Here is a 25,105-nt window from a genome sequence, read left to right on the forward strand (position 1 = left end):
CTCCTTCTCAGCTGATCGGCTGCAGGCAGGCTCAGGGTCCCATCATCGGCGGAGACCCACTGAAGGATTGCCAAGCAAGCCGGCTCCTTGGATGACCAGCTCCTCGAAGGCCGAGGCTCTGCAGGAAGGTGTGGAGCCCCGTGAGGCCCGGATCTCCGGGACAAAGGAGGCTGCAGATCCCGCGGGCCAGCACCCTGTGCCGTGACGGTAACACCCACCGGGCAGGGGATGGGGAAGCGGGAGGGTTGCTCCTATTGTTGTCGCCTACTGTGTCTGACTCTTTACAACCCTGTGGACTGTAGCCCGCCAGGCTCCTCTGTCCATGGGATTCCCCAGGCAAGAGTACTGGAGTGGGTTGCCCATGCCCTCCTCCAGGGGATCTTCCCGACCCAGGGATTGAACCCACATCTCCTGCCTTGCGGACAGATTCTTCACCGCTGAGCCACCAGGGGAAGCCCGTCGACATTAGTAAAGGGGTAGGGGAGGTAATAAAACGGACTATGTAATATATGTAGAAGAAAAAATATGAAATTAAGTGTGTGTGTGTGGGGGGGATAAACAAAATAAAATCTGGCAACAGAAAATCCAAACAAAAAATATGAATAATAAAATACAGCGAGTCAGAGATCAGCAGGCAAGAGAGGTGAGAGTCCTCCTTTCTCAGAAGGAGCGCTGGACGACAGTGAGGGTCACAGCTGTTTCAAAGTCAGCTTTTTAGAAGGCCGCCTGTCTCCACTTCATTTAGCTGTTTCTCTGGGGTTTCATCTCGTCCCTAAAACCCGGGGCGTAACTTTCTGCTTTTTCACACTGATTAACTTTCTGTAACGTGGTTTGGTTTTAGTCACTATGAGACTGTGATTCTTTCTTGCTTCTTCTGTCTGCCCTGTGATGGAGGAGACTGAGGCCTGTGTAAGCTTCCTGATGGGAGGGACCGGTTAAAGTAAACTTCTTAAAAGCTGAGAACTGAGAGCCGAGACTAGGATGCCAGGCCGGTTCTGAGAAGGTGGGGGGACAGGCAGGGTTTCTTGTCTGGCTCCGTCCTGGGTGTGTGTAACTGCACTTTCTGGACAGGCTCTGGTCCTGTAGGCGTTGTTTGTTTCCAGGACGCCACCTCCCTGCTTGGCTCCTTCCTGCTTCCCTGTGAAGTCCCTCTCCCCATGTGACTCCAAGGGCACCTCCGCTCCAGGAGGGGCAGGCACTTGACAATGTCCATCAAATAAGGACCACAGCTGCACCCATCTGGCACTCTGCTACATAAGGAGCAGAGATTTCTCATGACCTCACTTTTTCTAGTTCAGGCGGATCAGCTCAGTTCAGTCGTTCAGCCGTGTCCAACTCTTTGTGACGCCGTGGACTGCAGCATGCCAGGCTTCCCTGTCCATCACCAACTCCTGGAGCTTACTCAAACTCATGTCCATCGAGTCAGTGATGACATCATCGAGTCGGTGATGTGGCATATAGTTTTTAACTATAGTTAGTTTCTAACTAAACTAGTTCAGTTCAGTTCAGTCGCTCAGTCGTGTCTGACTTTTTGCGACCCCATGAATCGCAGCACGCCAGGCCTCCCTGTCCATCACCATCTCCCGGAGTTCACTTAGATTCACGTCCATCGAGTCCGTGATGCCATCCAGCCATCTCATCTTGGGTTGTCCCCTTCTCCTCCTGCCCCCAATCTCTCCCAGCATCAGAGTCTTTCCCAATGAGTCAACTCTTCGCATGAGGTGGCCAAAGTACTGGAGTTTCAGCTTTAGCATCATTCCCTCCAAAGAAATCCCAGGGCTGATCTCCTTCAGAATGGACTGGTTGGATCTCCTTGCAGTCCAAGGGACCCTCAAGAGTCTTCTCCAACACCACAGTTCAAATGCATCAATTCGGCGCTCAGCCTTCTTCAAACTAATCCACTTGCTAATCCATCTTGGGAAACCCACCAAACTGGGATTTCAAATTCGGTCCCGGCGATGGGGCCAGTGACCAGTCACTAGGAACCAAGTGCCTCCCATGGGAGTCTGAGCAACAAATCCAAGCACCTGGGGGGTGAGGGGCCCCCATGGGTCACCACTGCCCCAGGGCCCCAGGGCTCAGGTTCTTGTCTCTACCGCGTGACATGATTCAGGCAGGAGTGTCCCTTGGTTACCTCTCGAACATGTCTTTCTGATTTCTCCTTTTTGATAAGCAAAAGGGTTCTTTCTCAAATGTCCATCAGAGAGCAAGGGCCAGAAATGAGTATATAGATGCTAATTAACTGTTTTTCTTAGAAGTCCAAAGAGCCTCCATTTAGAGGCCTTGGCACCTGGGTCTGACTCACTCCCTGTACTGAGAGGAACAGGGTGCTGGCTCCAGAGCCTTCTCTAGGAATCAGGACTGGGACCTCCGGGCCTCCCCACCTAGAAGGAGGCACGCTGTGTCCATCCATTTATTTGCATAGGCTGAGTACATGTGTGCCAGGCACCGGGCCAGCTCAGGAGGGGTTATCAAATGTTTCTTTCCATCTGCTCCTTCCTGCCTGACCCACTGCAACAGGGCTCAACCTGTGAACCCACGTAGAGGAAGCTGGCCAGGGAAGGCTGTCGGGGCCCAGCTGTGGGTCTCAGCCCGTGACATATTCAAGACCTGGGCTGAGGGCAGCCCAGGTTGAGGAAGGGACCCCCACCCCCATCCACACACTTGCACACGCTGTAAGGCTCAGGAGGAAGGCCGCAGCCTCAGGTTCAGAGTCACAGGGAGATGGGTTTTTCTCTGTCCCTCCTCTCAGCATGAAGGAACATGCCCTCAAAGCAGCAGGAAAAATTACTTAGCTATATTTGGATCCACAAAGACCCAGTTTCTCCATTTCCAGGGAGTCCCAGAGCCCACGGCAGGGCGGGTGGCTGCAGTGGGTGCTGAGTGAGGACGGGGGTGGGGGGTCAATGATGTTTGAGCACCACCAGCCTGGATGCTCAGCTGGCCTCTGGAGGTGGAGGTGGGAGGCAGGGAACACATTTGCTTCCCGCTTTTAAAATTTCTAAGCACAGTTTAGGAATCTATATTGGTTTTGGCTCTTCAGTTGTGTCTTTTTTTAATCTTGCTCCTGCTTGCGAGACCCATTACAATTCCCCAATCTGTTGTGATTCTTGCTTTGCCCACGGTTTCAGCTTCATCCTTTTTTTTTTTTTTTTTAACTCCCTCTGTTGGGCCCTCAGAAACCACGCCAGCTTATACCATCTCTATAAATAACAAAGACACACCAAGTGTTCGCTTGCAAAATACCAATCAAAGGGGGAAACTCGGAGCTCGTAAAACGTGCTGAAGCGTCCTGTTTCTGCAGCTCCTGGGGGGACGCCAGAGAAAGCACAGCCGCTCAGCCCCCCACAGCCGATCAGATGGCCTTGTGCTTGCAGCCAGGTAGGCGAGAGCATCAGGAGAGAAAGAGCCACAGACCGTTCACCCACAGAAGAAGCGGGTGGAAACAGCCAGTATCCATCATTTGTCTGTTGTCAGTTGCAAAGCCGAGTCTGACTCTGCGACCCCAAGGACAGTTGCCCACCCAGCTATCCTCCACTATCTCCCAGAGCTTGCTCAAATTCACATCCATCGAGTCGCTGATGCCATCCAACCATCCCATCCTCTGTCGTCCCCTTCTCCTGCCCTCAATCTATCCCAGCCTCAGGGTCTTTTCCAATCAGTCAGCTCTTTGCATCAGCTTGTCAAGGTCTTGGAGCTTCAGCTTCAGAGTCAGTCCTTCCAATGAATAGTCAGTTTGTCATGGGGTTAGAAAATAAAATACCCTGTACACGTTCAGAAAGAGCAAGTCAGTCTATTTTACCCGTGAGATCTCTTCACCTTCGGGAAATGACATGAAAATTACAGACTTCTACCTCAGAGATGATTCTACTTTCATAATATTTTGGTAGCTCACTTCATAACCATAAATTATGTCTGTTCTCTACGTGTTGTTCTTCTTATGCTCAGCTCGCGAGGCAGCAAAACGCTTGCTGTGTGAAACAAATCAGCGCTGTGCTCGAGGCCACATTAAATAAACAGCAAATGAAAAATAACCACAGAGGGGACCAGCCAAGGGGGGAAAAAACCACCGGATGTACATAACAAAGGAAGAGGAAGAGGAAACAGTACTGGACATGGCAAACAGAGGTGATTTTTTGATTTAATGTTGTTTGTCTTTAAACGCTGGCTGAAGGGTGCTGAATAAACAAATAAGATGCGCAAGAAATGAAACGGATTCCACAACACGTCTAAATGCAGGTGCAACATATATCAGTGCATCAATTTCATGACTGTAGTTTCCGGACTTGAGTCACTGGTGTTTATAATCTTCTGCTTTGGGGAGAAGCCTCCTGTTATGAGAGGTGGGATGCCAGCCATGCTTGGAGTAAAAGAGAACTCTGTTCGCTGTTCAAGGGACCCAGTAAAGAGAGCAGATGGGTTTGGACGTGATCAAGGAGCAGGGTCTCAAAATGATCAAGAACCTGCTGGAGGAGAATGAATGGGATGGATCTGGATTCTTCCGAAGCCCTCACAAATGACATAGTCACCAATACTTACTGATTTATTTCTATGTAGACATTTTCTATATAGTACCATGTTTAACTTTCATATCAATCCTGCAACTAACTATCAGAATCCCCATTTTAAAGATGAGTAAACTAAGGCCTCTCACTGGTTGAGTCACTCGCTTAAGATCACAGAGTATGAAGCACCTCAGCAAGGATTTGGACACAAGGCACCTGCCTGTGGACCTTCCAGTGCTCTCAGCCTGGGACAGTGTGAAGCCACCAGGAGAAAGGTTGTGTTTTTAGATTTATAGTCTAGGGATGAGGATAAAGGCCCCCTGAATTTTTGTGGAAATGGGATCCTGTGCTTTCCAAATGACTTCAGGGGCTCATAGACCTAGAAAGTGACTGAAAGGAGAGGAATTCAGAAGCAGAACTGGGTTTCTGTCATGAAGGACTGGTTTCTACGGCTTGCTGGTTTGGGGCAATGCTTGAATTTCAGGGGAAAGCTCTGGCTCCCCAAGGGACGTACCTTGGTTGTGGTTTCCAAGATGATCTCTTTGTGCAGAAGTTCAACCACCATCTTCACATGGCCTTCTTTAGAGGCCAGATGTAAGCCGTTCAACCCATTCTGTGGAGAGCAGAGAGGCAGGGAGGGTGGGGTTAGAGGGTCTGTGTGTCCCGCCGGTCCGTGAGGCTGGACTGAGGCCCCTGCCCCCGAGGGGAAGCGAAAGGGCTGGAAGGGGAGAGCCGAGGAATCCCGGAGGGGTGTCTACACAGGCTCAGGACTGAGCCAATCCGGCTCCAGAGCAGGGTTTCTGCAGCGAGTCAGATGGGAAGAAAGAGGGTGGTAACAAGCCCCCCACCCCCGGGTATGAATGAAGTGTGGAAGCTCTCATAAAACCAGCAGCGACCTTGAAATTCACGTCTTAGCCGGGCACAGGCACCACTTAACTGGGATGGTCTAGCTTTAACCCCCTGGTTAATTTTCACAGCAGCAACCAGAAACGGCAAAGCAGCAACACCCGGGTCTCCTAAGCATTTGTAGAGCTAGATGTTTGTTTAGTAAAATAATGCATTTTGAAAGAAGGTCATCTGAAAACTAAATACCATCAATCATCTGGCTGTAAGATTTCCTCTACAGAAGAGTTAGTATTAAAATAGCCCCGTGGGGGAATTCCCTGGCAGCCCAGCTGTTGGGGCTCCTTGATTTCATTGCCGAGGGTGCAGGTTCAATCCCCAGTCAGGGAACTAAAATCACACAACCCTTGCAGTGTGGCCAAATAATAATAATAGTAAGATAAAGCCAATATTTATTTAAGAAATAGTTCTAGGGTATATCATAAGTCTGAGAGAAAAAGTATATGATATCATTTATACGTGAAATCTAAAAAATAATACAAATGAATCTCTTTCCAAAACAAATAGGCTCACAGACACAGAATAAATGTATGGTTAACCAAAGAGGAAGTTGGGGAGGGATAAACTGGGAGTGTGGAATTAACAGATACAAACTACTATACATAAAACAGATAAACAGCTAAGATTTACTGTAGAGCACAGGGGCTATATTCAACATCTTGTAATAACTTATCATGGAAAAGAATCTGAAAATATATATAACTATATGCAGGGCTTCCTGGGTGGTGCTAGTGGTAAAGAACCTGTAAGCCAAAGCAGGAGATGTAAGAAACACAGCTTCCATCCCTGCATCGGGAAGATCCACTGAAGGAGAGCATGGCAACCCTCTCCAGTTTTCCTGCCTGGAGAATCCCAGGGACAGAGGAGCCTGGCAGGCTACAGTCCACGGGGTCATAAAGAGTCAGACATGACCGAAGCGACTTCGCACACACTCGTATATAATTGAATCACTTTGGTATATACCCAAAACTAACACCATATTGTAAATTAACTATCCTTCAGTGAAATAAAATAGCCCCTTGGCCACCTTGGCATTTCAAATAGGACCAAAACTTGTCTGACAGTTACATTTTAGGGGGAAAAAAAAAAAAAAACAAGCAAACATTTTTCAGGCCCAACCATCAGTCCACAAAAGCAGAACTCTCTCAGTCAGCAGTTGCAGCTCCAAGCCGCCCTGCTGGAGCTCCTCTGGGCCCTAGAATCAGGAGCCAGGGCAGTCCCAGTGGTCCCTCTCTGCCTTTGATTCTTTTGCCCTTGCACTCAGATGTCTCGAAACTTCCTGGCAAAAGCTGAATTCAAAGAGAGTTACTCAGAGCACAGATAAGTGACTACATGATGGCTGTCCGTTCCAGTGGAGAAGGAGATCTCGGTTTCATGTAGAAAATGGTTTTCATCAGTCAGTGACCTCCAGCCACCTCCTTCCCCACCAGCAATTCTCCCTTCTTCCCACTTTCCCCTTCCTGTCTCCTCTGCTGCTCAACCCCGTGCTCACACGTCCCCTTTCAGGGGGTGCCCCGGGGCCACCCAGGCTCTGGCCAATAAGAAAGACCCTCCCCACCAGGATGGAGGGACTTGGTTCCTGCTGATGTGAGCGGAGGGGTCTCTGGCTCACCCATCTTCAAACACCTCTGCAGCTCCACCTCGGGGTCCCGAAACAACCTCTCTCACTTTGCATCCGGGCATCATTTTTAGAAGATTCCAGTTAAAGCACACATATTCTGCCTGGGAGTGGTAGTGTTCCTACCCATGAACAGATGGGTCCTGTTGCTTTGCTAAAACCACAGAGGAAAGTGCTGAGCGACCACTGCAGGCATGCGACACAGGTGCCTCGTGACGGGAGAGGGGGCCGGAGAGTAAAGACGTGTACGAGACCGTCTTTACGCTGGGGTCTTGGATGCAGCAAATACAACAGGTACCTTGGGTGTCAGAAGACAGCCAAGAGTAGGCTTGAGGGCAGCTCGGGGTTGAAGTACACCAGCCCCCCTCAAATCATCTTGGGAAACACAAACTTGCTGAAAACCAATTTGTCAGGTGACCTGCTGGTGGCCCCAGGACCCACTCTCTCCAGCTTTGCATCCTGACTCAGTACTGCGGGGGGGGGGGGGGTCTTCATGGCAGAAGACCCCCTCCCTCCCCAGCACTATGAGCTGCAATCCCATCTACACACCCAACAGCCACCTAGTCTGGAAGGTTCGGGGTGCTCAGCGCAGGCACGCTGAGCATGGTTATGTGGGTACTCGGGATGGCGTGTGCGGTCATGGGAATCGCAGTCTGCTCACTGCAGGGGTCTCGGCTGTGGCTGTGCATGTGTGTGTATGCGTGTGTGTGTGTGCATGTGTGTGTGTGTGTATGTGTGTGTGTGTTGACTGCTAGGGTTTCAGTGGTGATGTGGGTTGCAGTCACCTTCGGGGGGCAGTTACTTGCCCTGAATATGCCTCAAAGCTGGGGAAGTGGCAAGTCTAGAAAGAAGACACTCATGTTGGCTGCTAAAGCCCCAGGGTGACTGTCCCTGCTCTTTGGAGCCACGGGGTCAGCGTGCTGTCTGCCCGGAGAAGGCTGGTGTCCAGCAGGATGCTGGAGATCCCTGGATGCTGTGGAAATGGAGGCCGAGCAGTCAAATGACTGGCTCAGGTCACACAGCCTTTCTAGGGCGCCGCCACAGACAGAGTTAACTCGGATTCCCCAGAAGAAAGGGTTTGCGTTTTTGTTTCTTTTCAAGCAGAGCGGGAGGGACTACAATGTTTCTTTTCATAGATGATGAAGGCACAGTTTCCCTTTGTGATTACCAGGCAGCCTGGAGGGACTTCCCAGTCACCGTAAGCATCCCCGTGGGGCTGGCCACGAGCGCTGGAGATGGTCCCCAGGATTTCACTCGTCCCCTGCCCTGGTCCCCAGGAAGCCCCTCTGCTTCCCTCCGTAAGTCACATGCCCTTCCCGAAGCTGCACTCCGGCAGAAGACAACGGATCAGCGTCTGCAATGGCTCTGCTCAGCTTGCACCTCAGCTCCTGGTTCAAAGATGCCTTCTTGATGGCTTCATTTTTCTCACTTTGTAACACGGTCACCCTAAGGTCCTTTCAAGTCCATTTCTGGGATGATCTGAATCCAGCGCCCTCACCAGGACTCCAGGGTAAGCCCCATGTGGCGCAGCTATGACAAGTGTGCAAAAGGCTCCAGAGGTTTGCACAGAGTAAACTCACACAGGTCACGGCTGTGACAAGCTCCTGTCCCAGCGATAGTCGCTTCAGGCCGAGCACACGCTTCATCTGCTTCGGCAGACATTTACTGAGGAACATTCCGTGTGTGGCACCGTGCTAGGGAGGCCTGAAACACAAAGCCTGAGTCTCGAAGGACTTCATTTTACAGAGAAAAGAGATGCACAGACAAATGCCAAGTCATGTGGAAAATGCCCCAAATGCAGGTATAGGACCACGCGGCACAGACAAGAAAGGAGTTGCTTGGTTAAAGGGGTCAGAAAGCGTCACGGAGGTCTTTTCAGGGCAGCCTGCACACAGCCACGGGTGCAGGTCCACTGACAGTGGCAACGCGACTTTGAATTCCAAACCCGTGAGCTCAAATTCTAGAAGCCATTCTCATCAAGCGCCCTCTTTCTTCTGTGAAGTAGCTGAACACAAGGGATGCGCAAACCCCCAGACCCACTCCAGCAAGTCTTCTCCAGTAGGTGGCCTCAGAGGGTGGATGACTGCTCACCTCCAGCAGCTGAAGTCACTGAAAGCCTGAAAATGACTTTATTGCACATGTAGACGAAGAAACTTGTGCAACTGACTTCTTAGAGGCACAGCTAGTCTCTATAGGAGACTATGTTCAGTATTTCAAGAGCGTTTTATGAATAAACACCTCATTTCATACTACCTTTTTTATTTCAGCAGACTTGTTATTGCTCAAATCCAAAGAGGGGAGGGGTGCAAATTCTGGGAGCTTCTTGTTCTTAGCTGTAACTATGGACGGAGGCGGACTGTAATCTACCACCCCTTTAAAATCAAGATCGTGTGCTGTATTGGAGTTAAATCGAGGTTCAAGTCATTCAGTTCAGTTCAGTCACTCAGTCTTGTCCAACTCTTTGCAACCCCATGGACTATAGCACGCCAGGCCTCCCTGTCCATCACCAACTCCTGGAGCTTGCTCAAACTCATTTCCAGCGAGTTGGTGATGCCATCCAACCATCTCAGCCTCTGTCATCTCCTCCTCCTGCCTTCAATCTTTCCCAGCATCAGGGTCTTTTCTAATGAGTCAGTTATTCACAAAAGGTGGCCAAATTACTGGAGTTTCAGCTTCAGCGTCAGTCCTTCCAATGAATATTCAGGACTGATTTCTTTAAGGATTGACTGGTTGGATCTCCTTCCAGTCTTAGGGACTCTCAAGAGTCTTCTCCAACACCACAGTTCAAAAGCATCAATTCTTTGGCACTCAGCTTTCTTTATAGTCCAACTCTCACATCCATACATGACTACTGGAAAAACCATAGCTTTGACTAGATGGATCTTTGTCAGCAAAGCAATGTCTCTGTTTTTTAATATGCTGTCTAGGTTGGTCATAGCTTTTCTTCCAGGGAGCAAGCGTCTTTTAATTCATGACTACAGTCACCATCTGCAGTGATTTTGGAGCCCCCCTCCCCAAAATAAAGACTGTTACTCTTTCCATTGTTTCCCCATCTATTTGCCAAGATGTTGGCTATGAGTAAAAGGCTGCTGAATCTTCCTCGAACTTTTCAGCTGGTCCAGCTAAACTGACAATGACTCCACTCCATGCCGAATGGCAGACAGGCTATTGAGCGGGACTGTGGGGAGAAATCACCTATTCCTTCGCTCAAATAACTGGGTGTAGAAGATAAACAAGAAGGAGATGGAGGGATATTAGAGGGAAAGATTCAGCTAAAGTAGAAACTGGGGAGCAAATCAGCAGCAACTTGTGGCTGTTTTCTAACCCGTGCCTTTCTCAGGAAAATGCCGGCTTGCCAATTCCTCTTCTTAAAGACACCTGCCTCTGGGTCTCCACCTACATACAGCTTGTTCCAGCAGCGCTTGCCTGCTCTGCTCTGTTTTTCTTTCATTACTCTTTTCCTCTTTTGTTCCAGTTCCGATCATTTCTATAGACTCATCACCAAGTTCTTTGATTCTTTTATCAGATGCGACCAGTCTACTCTCGGGCCTGTTGAAGAAATTTCTCATCGCCAAGAAAGTGGGGTTTTTTTTGTTTGTTTTGTTTTGTTTTTAATTTCTAGCATTTCACTGGGCTCTTTCTTACAGTTGGGGCTTCCCTGGTGGCTCAGATGGTAAAGAATCTGCCTGTAATACAGATGTGGGTTCAAACCCTGGGTTGGGAAGATCCCCTGGAGAAGGAAATGGCAACCCACTCCAGTATTCTTGCTGGGAAATCCCATGGACAGAGGAGCCTGGTGGGCTACAGTCCATGGGCTTGCAAAGACTGGGACAGAACTGAGTGACTAAGACCTTTCTACATTCACCACTCTGCTAAAACTTCCTCTGTTCCTGAATGGTGTCCATTTTCCCTGCTGGATCCGTGTTAAGCAAGTTAGAGTCCATCTGCTAGTTCCAACATGCAGGTCGTCAGCTCTGAGTCTGGTTCTGTTGATGGCTTTGTCTATTGACAATGCTGTGTTTTCTCTCACTTTGGGTGCGTGTGTGTATTGTAATTTTTGAGTGCCAGACATTATGCACAGAAGAACAGTAGAGACTGGAGTCATTTGTGTCTGGAAACGGGCATGCTTCTTCTTCTTCTGAGGAGCTGTGAGCACAGGAGTGGAGGTGGGGGAGCTGAGCCAGTCCACTCGGGAGTTGGCCTGCGCCTGGGTGTTTTGTGACCCCTGGCGCACACAGCCTTTGGCAGGCTGCTGTCACCTTGAGCCCAGAGCCGGAACTGGGACGCCAGAGGCCTGTTCTGTGTTCCCGATCTCCCCTCAGCTTCCAACCCATCCTGGCACGCCTGTGCCTCCACTGGGGTCTTTCTCCACACTCTTGCCCTGTTCCCTGCAGTCCTACGTTCTTCCTTGTTACAAGGTCGGAGCAGAGAGCTTCTCTTCTGTCCTGGGCCAGCTTCAGTCTTAGGCAGGCTTTGCTCTTGGACCTCAAAGGTGGAGGCTAAGTTTTTTTTTTTTTTTTCCCATCATTGCTTCCCCTCTTCTCCACAGCGAAACCTGCCTTGTCCCTATACTTGGTGCTGAGTGACAGTTCCTTGCTCTTCCTCCCCTAGCAGAAGCAGACCTCTGCTTTTTCTTGGTACAAGACAGTTACTGGCCCCAGGCTCCAGCCTTCTCTAAGGGTGCAGAGGTTGTGCCCCCTTTTCCTGCAGGGGTCTCTGCCTGTGTCCTGGGGCTGGAAGCTCTCCCACCCTCACCAAAAGCAGAGGCAGTGTGACTCCACTTCTCCCCTCGAGACGGGATTTCTGCCTGGGGTCCGAAGGGGAGAGGCTCTATTTTTGCTTCACTTAAATGAAGAGTCGGGAACTCAGGCAAGGCTTTGTCTGTAGTCCCCTCCGCCCCGATCCCACAGTCACAGGCAACACCCGCTCTCCTGTGGTGAGCTCTCTGCTTGTCAGGGATGCTCTCTGATCTGATTTGCTCCAGTATTTCTCAGGAGCACCTCGTGGAGGCCTAAGGTTCCAGACACACTGCAGCCACGCTGGCCTGTTAGCCAAGAATCTGTTAAGACTTTGGTTTTACGGCAACTGCTTTTCTCTCCTGCATCTACCAAAACTGAGACAGTGGCCTCTCCTAGGAGGGTTTGTCCCTTTTGAGAATTCGGCCAACCTTGCTGCCTTGCAATCTCAGCCTTCTGATGGGCTTAGGGGAAACTGTAATTCTGCAGAGTATCCAGGCTTTTTTTTTTTTTTTTTTGCTGTTAGGGTGGGAGCAATGTTCTTTGAAGCTTTTCACATCCTAGAAACTATATCCTAAGTCTCCGAGGCCACCTGGCCACCATATGATCTTGTCCCACATGGTCTTAACACAGCAACCATTTTAGGATCTCTCTGGCAAAAAGATTCATGCCAAGCACGCACACCTGGAGTTTTTCATCTGCCTTTGCTCTTTTTCTTTTTTTTTTCAGGTAAAATGTCAATTTAGTGGGTTCTTCTGAGCAGCAATCTGTCTGATGGGAGGGAGGAGATCTCAGCCAGGCTGTGTTTCTTTTAACATTTTTAAGAAGAAAGGGAAAAAAAATCATTCAGCCTGAATGATTTAATTTGCAGTATTTTCTTGTACCAACTGTGAAAAATTCCACTGGCAAAACAGACAATTCTAGACATTTGTTCTCAGTAAATGATCCCTCTGTTTCATGTCTCTGATTGCCCCAGTTACGCTAATTGATTTCTCAATGTACAAATACAGTAGACGTGTCACAGGAAATTCAAACTCTCGTCCTGTCCAGAGTAGAGGACTGTTCCAGATGGAGAGGCCATGGTGTCTGGAGACCCTTGGCCTCTGGAAACTCCAGAACACCTCCAAGGCTGACGCTGGCTTGCTGGTGTGGACATGCTGTGTTCCATGCCTTTTCTCACACTTGGTGATTCTTTCACCTGCACACACAGCTGGTCCTGCCCGCACGGCTACAGTTTCTGGCTGTGTCCTAAGGGCCTCGTGCCCACCTGCCCTCCCACCCCACTGCCTCCAGCCCCCCAAACTCATGATTCTAGCCCCTACCCCTTTTCTCTGAGCTAAGCAAAGTCTGCTCCTGTAGCAACTGGGAAGCATGGCCTTTTTATTCATAAACACCTACTACCCTACTATTGATTGGGCTTATCAGATTAATTAGCTGTGCTACCGCCACAGGCAATGGAGCCCTGGGCAGGGGAAGCTTTGATGGGGAAGCAAAGGAGTGGAGTCCTGGAAGAACAAGCCAGAGTGGTGGCAGAGAAAGCCAAGAAGTCAAGGACCTCAGAGGGGAACAAGAGGAAGCCGGGGAGGGGCTTCTAGGTAACTTGCCTTCAGGTGGTCGGCAAAGAGTGAGAGCCTCTCCCATAATGCACAAGGGCGTGCACACAGCATCATACACCTCTAGTTCTTATACGTTATACCCTACTTTCCCATTCACTCTGGATCCTCTATTAGCTTGTTCTATCTGTCCAGAGAAGATAAGTATTCTACTCTATGTTGCTGCTGCTGCTGCTAAGTCACTTACAGAAGCTTAATTTCCTGAATAACCACTTGCTGATGCATTTGTGACCTCTGGCTTTGCTCTATTGGTTCTTATTTGTGGAGTTATATACTTGCAGGTCTGCAGCCCTGGAAGAAGTGAAGTGAAGTGAATTGAAGTCGCTCAGTCGTGTCTGACTCTTTGCGACCCCATGGACTGTAGCCCACCAGGCTCATCCCTCCATGGGATTCTCCAGGCAAGAGTACTGGAGTGGGTTGTCATTTCCTTCTCCAGGGGATCTTCCTGACCCAGGGATCGAACCCAGGTCTCCTGCATTGCAGGCAGACGCTTTAACCTCTGAGCCACCAGGGAAGCCAGCAACAGAGCAGGAAATAAGAATCTGAAGGGGGCGCTGGAGAGAAACAAAAAGGTCGAAATGGTGGCCATCCCTCCTCTGAATCCTGAAATTGATGGGAAATAGAGAAAGGGTCAGGTAAGAAGGAGAGGCAGAGACCACGGAAACCAAAGGCCAAGGAGACGATGAGCAACCCGAGGTGATGGGGAAGGAGAGATGAGGCAACTGTTATCCTGGGCTCACGAGATAAGGGCTTGAACTAAGCTGCTGACAAAGAAATGGCTACAACAATGTAAATCTTGGGGCTTCTCCTCAAATTGCCTGCATTAAGTTTTCAGCCCAAACAGAAACAAAATTGAAAGGGAACGGGGATGTTCCCATCTCCCCTTTTCTTCCTCTTCCCTTCCCTCACTCCCCAGTCAGAAGATGCTGGCATCTGAGGATGCAGGACAGAGAACCAGAGGGGTGCCCTGCAGAGGCCTCTGAGAGGGAGGCGGGGGCTGCTCCGGAGTGCTTGGGAGGTGGGTACACAGAGCAAATAAACAAGAGCTTTGAAGGTGGTGCAAATCAGTGGAGTCAGGCTTCTCACTGAAGAAATCGAAACCCTGGAAAGAGGAAAGGCTGGGAAGAGCCCTGAGGTCTTGGATTAAGATTAGAAGCATTGGCCTGATCGCATGGATTTTTAAAAACATGCTCACAGACAGATGTAGAAGTCGTTACAGATGTGTGTATACGCATGAAAGCAGTAGCCATGGGCACAGCGAGTGGCCAGATTTGGTGTCTACATACCAGGCTCCACTCAAAGGAAACAGAGGCCTTGGAAAAGTGACTGATTCAGGACTGGGGCAGGGAAAGTACAAAATGGGATAGCCTGCACCATAAAGTAAAGAAATCAAAGAATGATGCAGACATGTCAGAGAACACAGAAGCCAGCGTATTGGAAAGCCTGGTTCCGATTTGAACATCCGCGAGTATCAGACTACAACCCACCAAATGAACCCATGAGTCTAAACAAGTATAAATAAATAATGAAAAAACAAATCAGTAAGAAAGAAGGGAAAGCTTATCCTTCAGTGGAATATCAGCTAATAAATGTAGAGGGAATGTTGAAGATGGAGAAGCATTCCCTGGAACCATCACAGTGGTAACCAGTGCAGGCAGAAGCTAGCCGTGCTTGCCAAGAATGGTGGCTGGAAGTCTGATGAGAGACAGACTTGTATTGGCAAAACCTGGGAATATTCCTCCCCAAGAAAATACTGAGCAACCACAAAGGGAAAAATCGATGATTTTACAGTAGAAAAACTTGGCAGACACCAATATCAAGGTTAACATCCTCAGATATGGAAAGAGAGCTTGATTTCTACGGGACTCTGCCGAGAATGCATGGCCTCAGCCTGGGCACCAGGCAATGTCTGCAGACACAGATGGGGTTCGAAGTACAGAATGGAAGACGGTCAAGAAGGTGAGACGGGCCAAGACCAAGGAAGCGTTCCAGATCGAAGGAGACCAACAAGACGTGACAAGTGACCTGAAGTGTACTCCTGGATAGATCCTGTATTATGCAGGAAAGGGTCCTGACTTCCGTATGGTACCCACCGGATGTTTAGCAGTGATGGGGAATGACACCATCTCTGTACATCTTACACATCAACAGACAGGAAAGGTCAGAGGATCTGGGTGACGGAGGATTCTTTGTACTATTCATGGAACTTTTCTATACGTGTGAAAGTTTAAAATTTTAAAAAACAAAGCCAGGGGCTGGGTAGGAGGGAGCCATGAGGCAAGGGTAGCAGAGGATGTTGGTGAAGCCGAGGCAGAGCTAGGGGTGACCCTGGGCGCTGGCTATGGTGAGAGAGGATGGGCAGCCCACTGGGGTTCCTGCACGCCTAGGACCAGAGACGGTGTGGGAGGCTGAGCACACACATCCCTGAGTTCTGCAGGCCCAAGAGGTGCCGCCTTTATCAGAGTCAAGAGATCGTTCTAGGCTGGAAACCCCAGAGAGCAGCCTAAGCCCTGTGTGGGAACCAGCTGATGGGAGGGCAGGCCCCCCACCTGCAGCCTCCTCCTGACCCGGATATCATGTGATCGCTTGATGGGAAAGGTCTGCTAAAAATACCTGATCCTGGATCTAACGCATTGGAAGCCAGAAAGAGCCGACGTGATGGCTGTCACCCTGGCGGGAAATCACCCTTCGTCTCCTTTGCCAGCCTCTCTCTGGTCCAGGACCGGGGAAAGGAGGAGAAGCTCAGAAACTGGGAAGAAGGCGCAGGGCCCCAGAGGAACGCTCAGGGCCAGCTCTGAGCACACCCCTTCTCTGCTCTATCACAACCGGAGTTTTATCTACCGACCCAGGTACTGTTTGTGATTTTGGGTTTACTGGATATTCACAAGGAGGGAAACACCCGAACGTTTTTCATTATCTTAAGAAGAAAAAAAAAAAAGAAACCCACACGTCTTTGGGAGCTCTGGGAGGAGATGCTTCAACCTGGTCCCTTGTCCGTCCTCGCTGGACACACCTGGGCAGCCTCCCAGCTCAGCTGTTCAGCAGCTGCAGGGGCTGGAGGCCCCTAGGGACACGCAGAAAAGGGTGAGCTCAGGGCAATGAGACAATGGAACTCTGACATGCAGCTCCGCCACTAAGAATACCTCCTATGGACTGGACAGAGCGTCCATGTCCAAGATCTTGGCCTTCCTTTAAAAGGATAAAAACAGCTAGCCCCTCAGAAGCAGAGCAGTGGGGATTAGGGATGGACATCAGATACTGAACAAAGGCCTCTCAGCTCTCCTCCTAATGCCTAGACATGTCACTTCACCTCCGGGGTCTCCGTCTGTGAGTCTTCAAAATGGCAGGTCTGCTTCCTCTTATTTTGTATTTTTAAAATATTTATTTATTTGGCTGCAACAGGTCTTAATCGTGGCATGTGGGATCTAGTTCCCTGGCCAGGGATTGAACCAGGGCTCCCTGCATTGGGAGCGTGGAGTCTCAGCCACTGGACCACCAGGGAACTCCCGGCCTGTTTCCTCTTAATTCCTCAATTCCAGAATCAAACAGTTGTATGCACTCTCAGGAGACAATGAAGAGATATGTTTCTGCTTGCAGAGATGCAGAGAAAGATACAAGACTGATGCCAAAGTGCTCACAGTGATTTGGGGGACGTGGGGGCCGAAGAGGAGGCTTACAGAAGACCGACTTTCCGTATTTATATAAAGGGTGACTTTTTCAGCAACCACCCTGTATTCATCTGCTATTATATTAAAAATCATGAAACAATGAAACCTAGGAAGATGGTTCTCACAAATGCCAAAAACGTGCTTATTAGAGAATTCACAGTTGAGTGTCAACGATGCCAGGACAAATTCACACGCCTGGTCGACTCTACTTGGAAAGAAAGCGAACTGTGCTTACACTTCCTCTGTTAGCCAGGGAGATAAACCTTCTTCCAAGGCCCAGACCCTGGGTCATTTTCCTCTGTGACTTCCCTTGTCCCTCCGTCATCCCCCCTCTACACTGTATTCCCAGCTCCCTAAGTTAGTCGCCCTCCCGACCGTGTACCCTCGGCACTTGATGACTATCTTATCACTGAGTCTGCCAGCTCTCGTGTCTCTGACCCCAGGTAGGACTGTCTGCAGAGTCCCGCTTCTCCCTGTACCTCTGGTCCCAGCCTGGGGCCTGGGCACTCACTGTGTGCTCCCCAGGCGTTGGCAGAACTGAACTCACACGCGTGCCACCCGACACGCACACAGAGCTATCTTTCTTTTCAGTCTCTCGAAACGAAGATAGCACATCTGGTCTTCACGTTATAAACTCAGAGCAGTCAAACCGCTGAGTGGACTTTGGAAGCTGTGCTTTCCTTGCGACGCATGCCAGATCATTCCTGATGATGCTGTCAAGCTTTCTAGTCCCTAGGATCCCAGAGATGTCCCCATTGTGGCTACAAGTGGGCATCTTTATTTGCCCGAAGCAGGTCTGTTGACTTTTCCTTCACCAGGAGGGAAGGAAAATGAAAATAAAACCAGCTCAAGGAAGGACACCCAAAGAAGGGGGGCCCCGCTGCACAGTCAGCCCGTCCTCGGAGTTCAGTGTTGGGAGACCCCGGCTCCAGCCCAGGAAGACCTCTCTGCCGACCTTCCTAATCAAGCACCTGCTCTATCATCCACCCCAGAAGGGTGATGCGGGCCTTCAAAGTGGACGTGCCTGGAGGGGCTTGAGAAAGCAGAGACACCGCAGAACTGAAACCTACGATTCTTAAACACCACGGGTCACTCTGACTCCCATCAAGCAATCAACTTCCTTTCAAACGATAAATTAGTCACTGTAATTAGCAAGATGAACATCAAATAGCTCATTTCTGCTGCGATGTAGAAGTAATTTACCTACTTAAAATAATTCAGGGGAAGGAGGTTTTCAGGTTCTGGCTTTTTCACAAACATCTTTTTCTGGTGGAAACTGGAGTTCCAGGAGAGTCCCTGGAACTGGACGCTGGGGTATCCGGCACTCCCCCCATTCACCTGCACTACCCTCCTCCCTAGGACCACCTCTCTCCCACAAGGGGGCTGCAATTACACATCCTTCCCTCTCCTCATCACTAACCCAGAGCTGCACGCTTCCAGAAGGCTTGTGCGTATGCGCTCAGCTGCTTCAGTCGTGTCCGACTCTGCCACCAGGCTCCTCTTGTCCATGGGATTCTCCAGGCAAGAATACTGGAGTGGGTTGCCATGCCCTCCTCCAGGGGATCTTCCTGATCCAGGGATCGAACCCAGGTCTCCTGCATTACAAGTGGATTCTTTACCCATGAGTCCCCTGGGAAGCCCACCAGAAGGCTTAATGTTTTACCCTGTCATTCCATGGAGAGGCTTTCTGCGTGAGTTTGGGGGTTGGGTACACGTAGAATTAGGGGAGGATGGAGTTGAACACAATCTCTATGACGATCAGCAGTTCCTAAGCAAAAGATGAAGCCAGAGGGGAATTCCCCGGGGGCCCAGAGGTTAAGACTCTTCAAGTCCACTGCAGGGGGTGTGGGTTCAGTTCCTGGTCGGGGAACTAAGATCTTGCAAGCCACACGGTGCAATAAAAAAAAAAAGAAAGAAAGATGAATCCAGAGGAGAGTAACAGGCTGCGTATCAACCTTGATCCAGACACACCCTCCTAGCCTGACTGCCCCCATCCTGCCCTCTGACATTTCATTTCCCCCAGCCTCACTCCCTGCCCACTCCCCACGCCCTTCACCGCCTCTGCCTCTGCAGCCACCGCTCCCTCTCTCTACAATTCCCCGTGCCCAGTCTCCCTGGCAGACTCCCACTCTTTCTTCCGAGGCTTTCTCTGACTCACTGGCATCCTAGCCACCACCCCCAGACTGGGAGCGACGGGGGAGTCGACGCTGGGACTCCCTCTTAGCGGCCAGCACGTGGCTTAGTAGAGCAGCTCAAGAAGTATGTGGAGTGAATGAATGAAAACAGCCTCTGTATTCCTCCTGGATGCTACTAGACGTGTAAGCTTCTATCTCCGAGCTGGGCTTCTTTACTAGCCTTCGAGTTCTTTGAGAGCAGGGCATGGATGAATTAAGTGTCTACCAATGTGCTGGGGGCATTGTAAGCTCTCGGTTTATGTTTGCAGAACTAGTATATGTGCAGTGGGTAAAGAGCAAGGTCCTACTCTACGGCACAGGGAACTATTCAATGTCCTGTGGTGAACCATAATGAAAAAGCACATGAAAAAGTATTTATGTGCATAACCAAGTCGCTTTGCTGAACAGCAGAAATGAACACAGCGTTGTAAATCAACTACACTTCAATAAAATGAAGTCTTAAAAAGGAAACAAACCAAATAGAAAAAAAAAAAATTTAATACATCTAAAATTTTTAGAATGAATGAATGAGCAGAGAAACTTCAAGTGGTCTTTGCCAGCCCATCTCTCCAAATCCAAAGTCATAAAGCTCAGCAGGCATTCAGAAGTAACCTCTGAACCTCAGCTTTCCGAGCTACAAAAGTGACAGTTGAATGCCCCGCTCTCCTCTAAGCTCTAAGTCTGTAATTTGGAAAGGTAGCAATTATCACAATCACCAGAGCCCAACACATCCTGATCGGAAGACTTGGCATTTGGCTGCTGCAGAAAGGATTATTCTGTGGCTCTTGTTCAGGTGCTCCATGTATCTGAGATGCTGAGAACCCTTCACCTTGAAGATAAACGAGTACCCAGCAGTGGTGGGTTGTGTGTGGAAGGCCCACGTGGAAATTTAGGGAACATCGATGGAACTCGGATGGTTTTACACGCTCTCGTGGGCTGTGCAGGAAATTGTTTATGTTTTTGTGATTGCTCAGATGGTTGAGCTTCTGGCTTCAGCAGCAAATATTGCCACATATTTGACGCATGTGGCTGGTGCCAAAACCGCCATCCTGCTAAAGAGTCATTATCCCGAGAGCGACTATTTCATTATGCTCTTAAAAGCGGCAGTGCTTACATTTGCAACGACGTGGATGGACCTAGAGATGATCACACTGGAGGAGGCAAGCCAGACAGAGAAAGACAAACACCATATGATATCACTTATATGTGGAATCAAAAAAAAAAAGAGAGACTACAAGTGAACTCACAAAACAGAAATAGATTCACAGACACAGAAAACAAACTCACAGTTACCAAAGGAGAAAGGAAGGAGGGAGAGATTAAAATACACACACTATCGTACACAGAGGCTTCCCAGGTGGCTCAGGGGTAGAGGATCCGCCTGCCGATGCAAGGAGACGCAAGGGACATGGGTTCGATCCCTGGGCTGGGAAGATCCCCTTGGAGTAGGAAATGGCAACCCACTCCTGTGTTCTTGTCTGGAGAATCTCATGGACAGAGGAGCCTGGCGGGCTACAGCCCATGGGGGTCACAAAGAGTCGGACATGACTGAGTGATTGAGCACACGAGCACACTACCATATACAAAAGAGATAACCACTGAGGACCTACTGCATAGCAAAGGGAGCTAGAGTCAGGACCTTGTAACAGCCTATAGTGGGAGCAAATATAAGAAAAGGATTATATGTATATATATTGGAGGAGGCAATGGCACCCCACTCCAGTACTCTTGCCTGGAAAATCCCATGGATGGAGGAGCCTGGTGGGCTGCAGTCCATGGGGTCGCTAAGAGTCGGACACGACTGAGTGTCTTCCTTTCAATTTTCACTTTCATGCATTGGAGAAGGAAATGGCAACCCACTCCAGTGTTCTTGCCTGGAGAATCCCAGGGACGGGAGAGCCTGGTGAGCTGCCGTCTATGGGGTTGCACAGAGTCGGACAAGACTGAAGCGACTTAGCAGCAGCATATATATATATATATATAACTGAACCACTTTGCTGAATCCCTGAAACTAGCATAGCATTGTAACTACATTTCAATAGAAATGCACACATAAATTTTTAAGACAAAAAACAGTGGCAGTGCATAAGTGCAGTTCCTTCATGGGCTGGGCACCAAATACATAAGCGTTCACCTTTGGTGGTGCCAGCAGACTATACAGCTCGGGACTGAAATTATGAGCACCTGCCACGATCCAGGCAGGATCCCTGACAAGGAGCACTGAACAGAGCAAAGCCCTGGCCCATCGGGGTGCCTCCACCACAGCGGGGAAGACAGAGAGTGATGACGAGACACAGAGACGCGTAGCAGCGGGTCAGGCAGCAGTAAGGTCCACGGAGAAGGATGACAGGCTAGGGGGTGGAGGTAACTGGGATGCTCCAGCTGACGCCCTCCTAACTCTCTGCCTTGGGCCAGCACTGAAGACGAGCAACTTCCCCCAAGGGTCTCAAGGAACTCTACTCCTATCAAGAAGGCCAGGCTTGGTCAGCATCAGAAGGACAGAGACGAAACCTCAAACAGTGAGGCTTTTCGTCCCTGGAGTTAGAGCAGGCTGTTCCTGGTTGGAGCCCTGTGTAGACCTGGCAATTCTAGGAATTTGGGAGAACCGAGGACTTTTGACTTGGTCTCCTCTCATTCTCTTTTCATTGGGCTGATGGCTAAGTGCATACAGCCAATCAGTTCATCCCAGAAAAGTATTATTTTACCTTGCTATGGCCTCCATAATAAAATATTTTAATTTGATACCACAATCTAGCACCCATTCTGGAAACTGGACGTAGGAAGCTGATGTCACCCCGATTCCACACACCGGCTCCTAGTTCTTGGATCAGTGAGTGACGGTCACTCCCACCCACCCCCCGGCACAAGCCAGACATCTGAGGGTCCCTTCTGAAGTCTCCTCCCCCTTCCCCCACACCTGTCCAACTCATCCATCCCCACGGCCACGACCCTTACCAATACTTGGCACAAAGAAGGTGTTTAATAAACACGGGTGCATTGACCGCCACATGCGCTGATTGACGCTGGGGGGTTGGATTTGTTGTTTAACTATTAGGCATCAGATGTGCCTAATTATGCAGCCATTCATTCAGCTCAGTATTGGCCACATGACACGTCGTGTGCCAGGTGCTGTGGGCAGAGGCAGCCATGGACTTCGCCCCTAGACACCTAGCATCTACTGGGACAGATAAGACACAGCCGCTCTGGGCGGCTGGACACGCCGAGCTGTGAGAGGTATGGAGTGACCTTCAGGCCCTGAGAACCATGGGGTCTTCACGATGGCCTCTGAGTTTAGACACAGCCCAACCAGTCCGTTGCCATGTGGTAGCCCCGGCGATGAGAATGAGACTGTCCTGGGCTGAGTGAGGGTCCCCAGGCCCCACATCCCATGTGCCCTAGCCAAGGCGATGACCCTGTGACCCTGGGGAGGCAAGTCACTGGGCTTTACCCTCCGCGCTGTCTCTCCCTTATTCAAAGCCCCCTCAGGGTTCTGCCTGGCCCCTCCCTCACACCCCACCATCTCCCTGCTTCCATTTCTGTGTCCCGAGACAGTCCTCCACATGGCAGCCGGGGTGGCCTCTTAAATATTAAGTCAGACGGAGCACCTTCTGAAGACTTCCCGTCACCCTTGGAGCGAAGCCCAGGTCCTCGCCGTGACCCAAAAACCCTTCAAGATTCAGCCCCAGCAATGTCCCCTCCTCCCCCTCCATGCCTCCCTTCCATCTCTCCACTCTGTTCCTGCTTGTCCCCAGAGAAACCAACCCCACGCTGCCCCAGGGCCTTTGCATATCCCCCTGTCTTCCAAGACTGCTTGCCTCCGGAGACCACATGGTTCTCCCTTGCTTCTTATCAAATCACCCCCTGAGAGAGGCCTGCCTTAACCACCCTCAAGATGACACCCCTCACCCCCTCTCCTCCATGGGCTGTCTCACTAGCAGGCAGTAGATATCTGCTCTCTCACTACCCGTCTTCTTCACCAGCTGTAAACGTTACAGATGTTGTCCCTTTAGACTCTCTTGCTCAGTGCCCAATACTTGGCACAAAGAAGGTGTTTAATAAACACTGGTGCATTGACTGCCACGTCTGCTGATTGACGCTGAGGGGTTGGATTTGACATACCTCACCATCTTGTTCTCAACAGCCAATGGCCAGAACCTCGCTTCCTCGAGTGCTGAACGGTTTCCAAATATCTATCTTTGGGTTGGACCTCTTATCTGGGTTCCAGGCTCAAATATCCAGGTTCCTCAAAGACTCTGTAAGAGGATCCCCACTGTGTTCTCGTCTCTTCACCCCGATTCCACACACCAGCTCCTAGTTCTTGGGTCAGTGAGTGACGGTCACTCCCACCCACCCCCGGCACAAGCCAGACATCTGAGGGTCCCTTCTGAAGTCTCCTCCCCCTTCCCCCACACCTGTCCAACTCATCCATCCCCACGGGCACGACCCTTACCTGGGCCACTGCCGTCGTCTGAAAACCGGCTCTCCTGCATCCACCCGTGGGTCCTGCCACCTGCCACCCCAGCTCCTGCGCTTGAATCTGTGGTCGCCCCCCTCGGCTCTCAGGGTAAAGACTGGCGCCCCTCACTGGGTCTATAGGCTGGGTGGACGCTCTACCAGGACACGCGGTAGTGTAGGAGGTCAAAGGCTGAAATGCCCCCATCCCTCTCAGTCCGTCCCCCACCCCTGCCACTCTGGCTGCTCCGGTCCTGCCCTGGACCCCCCACCTCACTCTGCAACCAGAGGGTTCATGTGCGGTGGAGCAGGAATCACGTGGGCCCACACGTGCCCACACACATGACGCGCACCCGTCACCCCTGCCTCGCGTCCAGCCCCGAGGTCACCTCTCCTGCCTCATCTGGTGCCTGGTCTCTCCTTCCCGCCTGCAGCCGCTCTGCCACCCTCCCCTCTAAACTCTCGGGGCTCTTCTCCACTTCTGGAATGTTCTTCCCTCCCTCCCCTCATTAACCCCGACTCACCTCTTAGCTCAATAGCTCTTCCTCCAGGAGTCTTCTCTGACCTCCTGCCCTACCCCGAGTCTCTCTTGCAGACTCTCCTAACTCCCTGTGACCTTCCTCCTGGGCTCCTAGCATAGCTTGTCTGCAGATGCGTTTGCGTGATTACTCGATTAACAGCTCTCACAGTCAGCAGACTATGGGGTCAGAGTGGATGAGGAGGATGGCTTTTGTTTTTTAACTATTAAAGCCCTAAAGCCCAGCTCCACACTTGAGGAGGTATCCGGGCAAGACATGGAAGACGTGGGTCTGAAGCTTGAAAAACGCTTGGATAAATGAAAGGAGTATGTACGTAGAGATACTGGCATGGACACGTGTAGCTGTGTGTCCTTGTGTGTGGATTTGTTCTTTTCTACAACCATAATCATGGTGATAAAAATCAGTAGACAAAAATCTATGCACCAAGGAAGCTGCCCTGAATATTCAGATGTCTCTTATATAAGCCTCTTTCCACACTACTTAGAGTAATTATTTCCGATTATGGCAAACGACTCTCGTTCTTTCCACGAAACATCCTCTGAAAGTATGTTACTTATGTAAGGATCAGCGTTTGCCCTATCACTGTGATTGCAATCCATCAGTTCAAAAGGTTCCAACAGAAGCAAATTCTCGAGCAGTGACCCCAGGACAGGAGCCTGTGTTTTCAATCTTCTCAGAACCGTGAATGTGTGCTCTAAAGAGAAGACGCTCTCTTCCCCTAAGGGGGATGGGTCTGTGCACATCACAAAGTCAGGGCACTGTCCCAGGGGTGCGCCAAGGTGAGCTGAGCTTTAGGTTCTGACCCACCTTGCCCCGGCCCCCAGTGCCCTGTCATCCTCTCCACCTGTATCTCCACTCGGAGCAAAAGCCCGATCGCCCTGTAACACGGGAAGGAGG

General features: G+C 50.3%; 1 protein-coding gene and 1 long non-coding RNA gene across 14 annotated transcripts in view; one reads left to right on the top strand and one right to left on the bottom strand.

Moving 5' to 3' along the window:
* Positions 1 to 20,893, top strand: LOC114110969 (uncharacterized). The gene is made up of 3 exons (XR_009598666.1): positions 1 to 207; positions 3,949 to 10,699; positions 13,907 to 20,893. It is a non-coding gene; the product is annotated as an uncharacterized LOC114110969 (long non-coding RNA).
* ANK1 (ankyrin 1) overlaps positions 1 to 25,105 on the bottom strand; it is a 239,438-nt gene that overhangs the window by 77,196 nt on the left and 137,137 nt on the right. For 12 of the 13 annotated variants that reach the window (XM_060407159.1, XM_042241370.2, XM_027962535.3 and 9 more), the window contains exon 3: positions 5,020 to 5,118. In XM_060407159.1, the coding sequence (XP_060263142.1) occupies positions 5,020 to 5,118 (99 nt within the window). Of the gene's footprint in view, positions 1 to 5,019; positions 5,119 to 18,463; positions 23,313 to 25,105 lie in introns of those variants that run through there. The other variant, XM_027962538.3, reaches the window with a different exon arrangement.

The sequence above is a fragment of the Ovis aries genome, chromosome 26 (assembly GCF_016772045.2).
Source record: "Ovis aries strain OAR_USU_Benz2616 breed Rambouillet chromosome 26, ARS-UI_Ramb_v3.0, whole genome shotgun sequence".
Classification (NCBI taxonomy): Eukaryota; Metazoa; Chordata; class Mammalia; order Artiodactyla; family Bovidae; genus Ovis; species Ovis aries.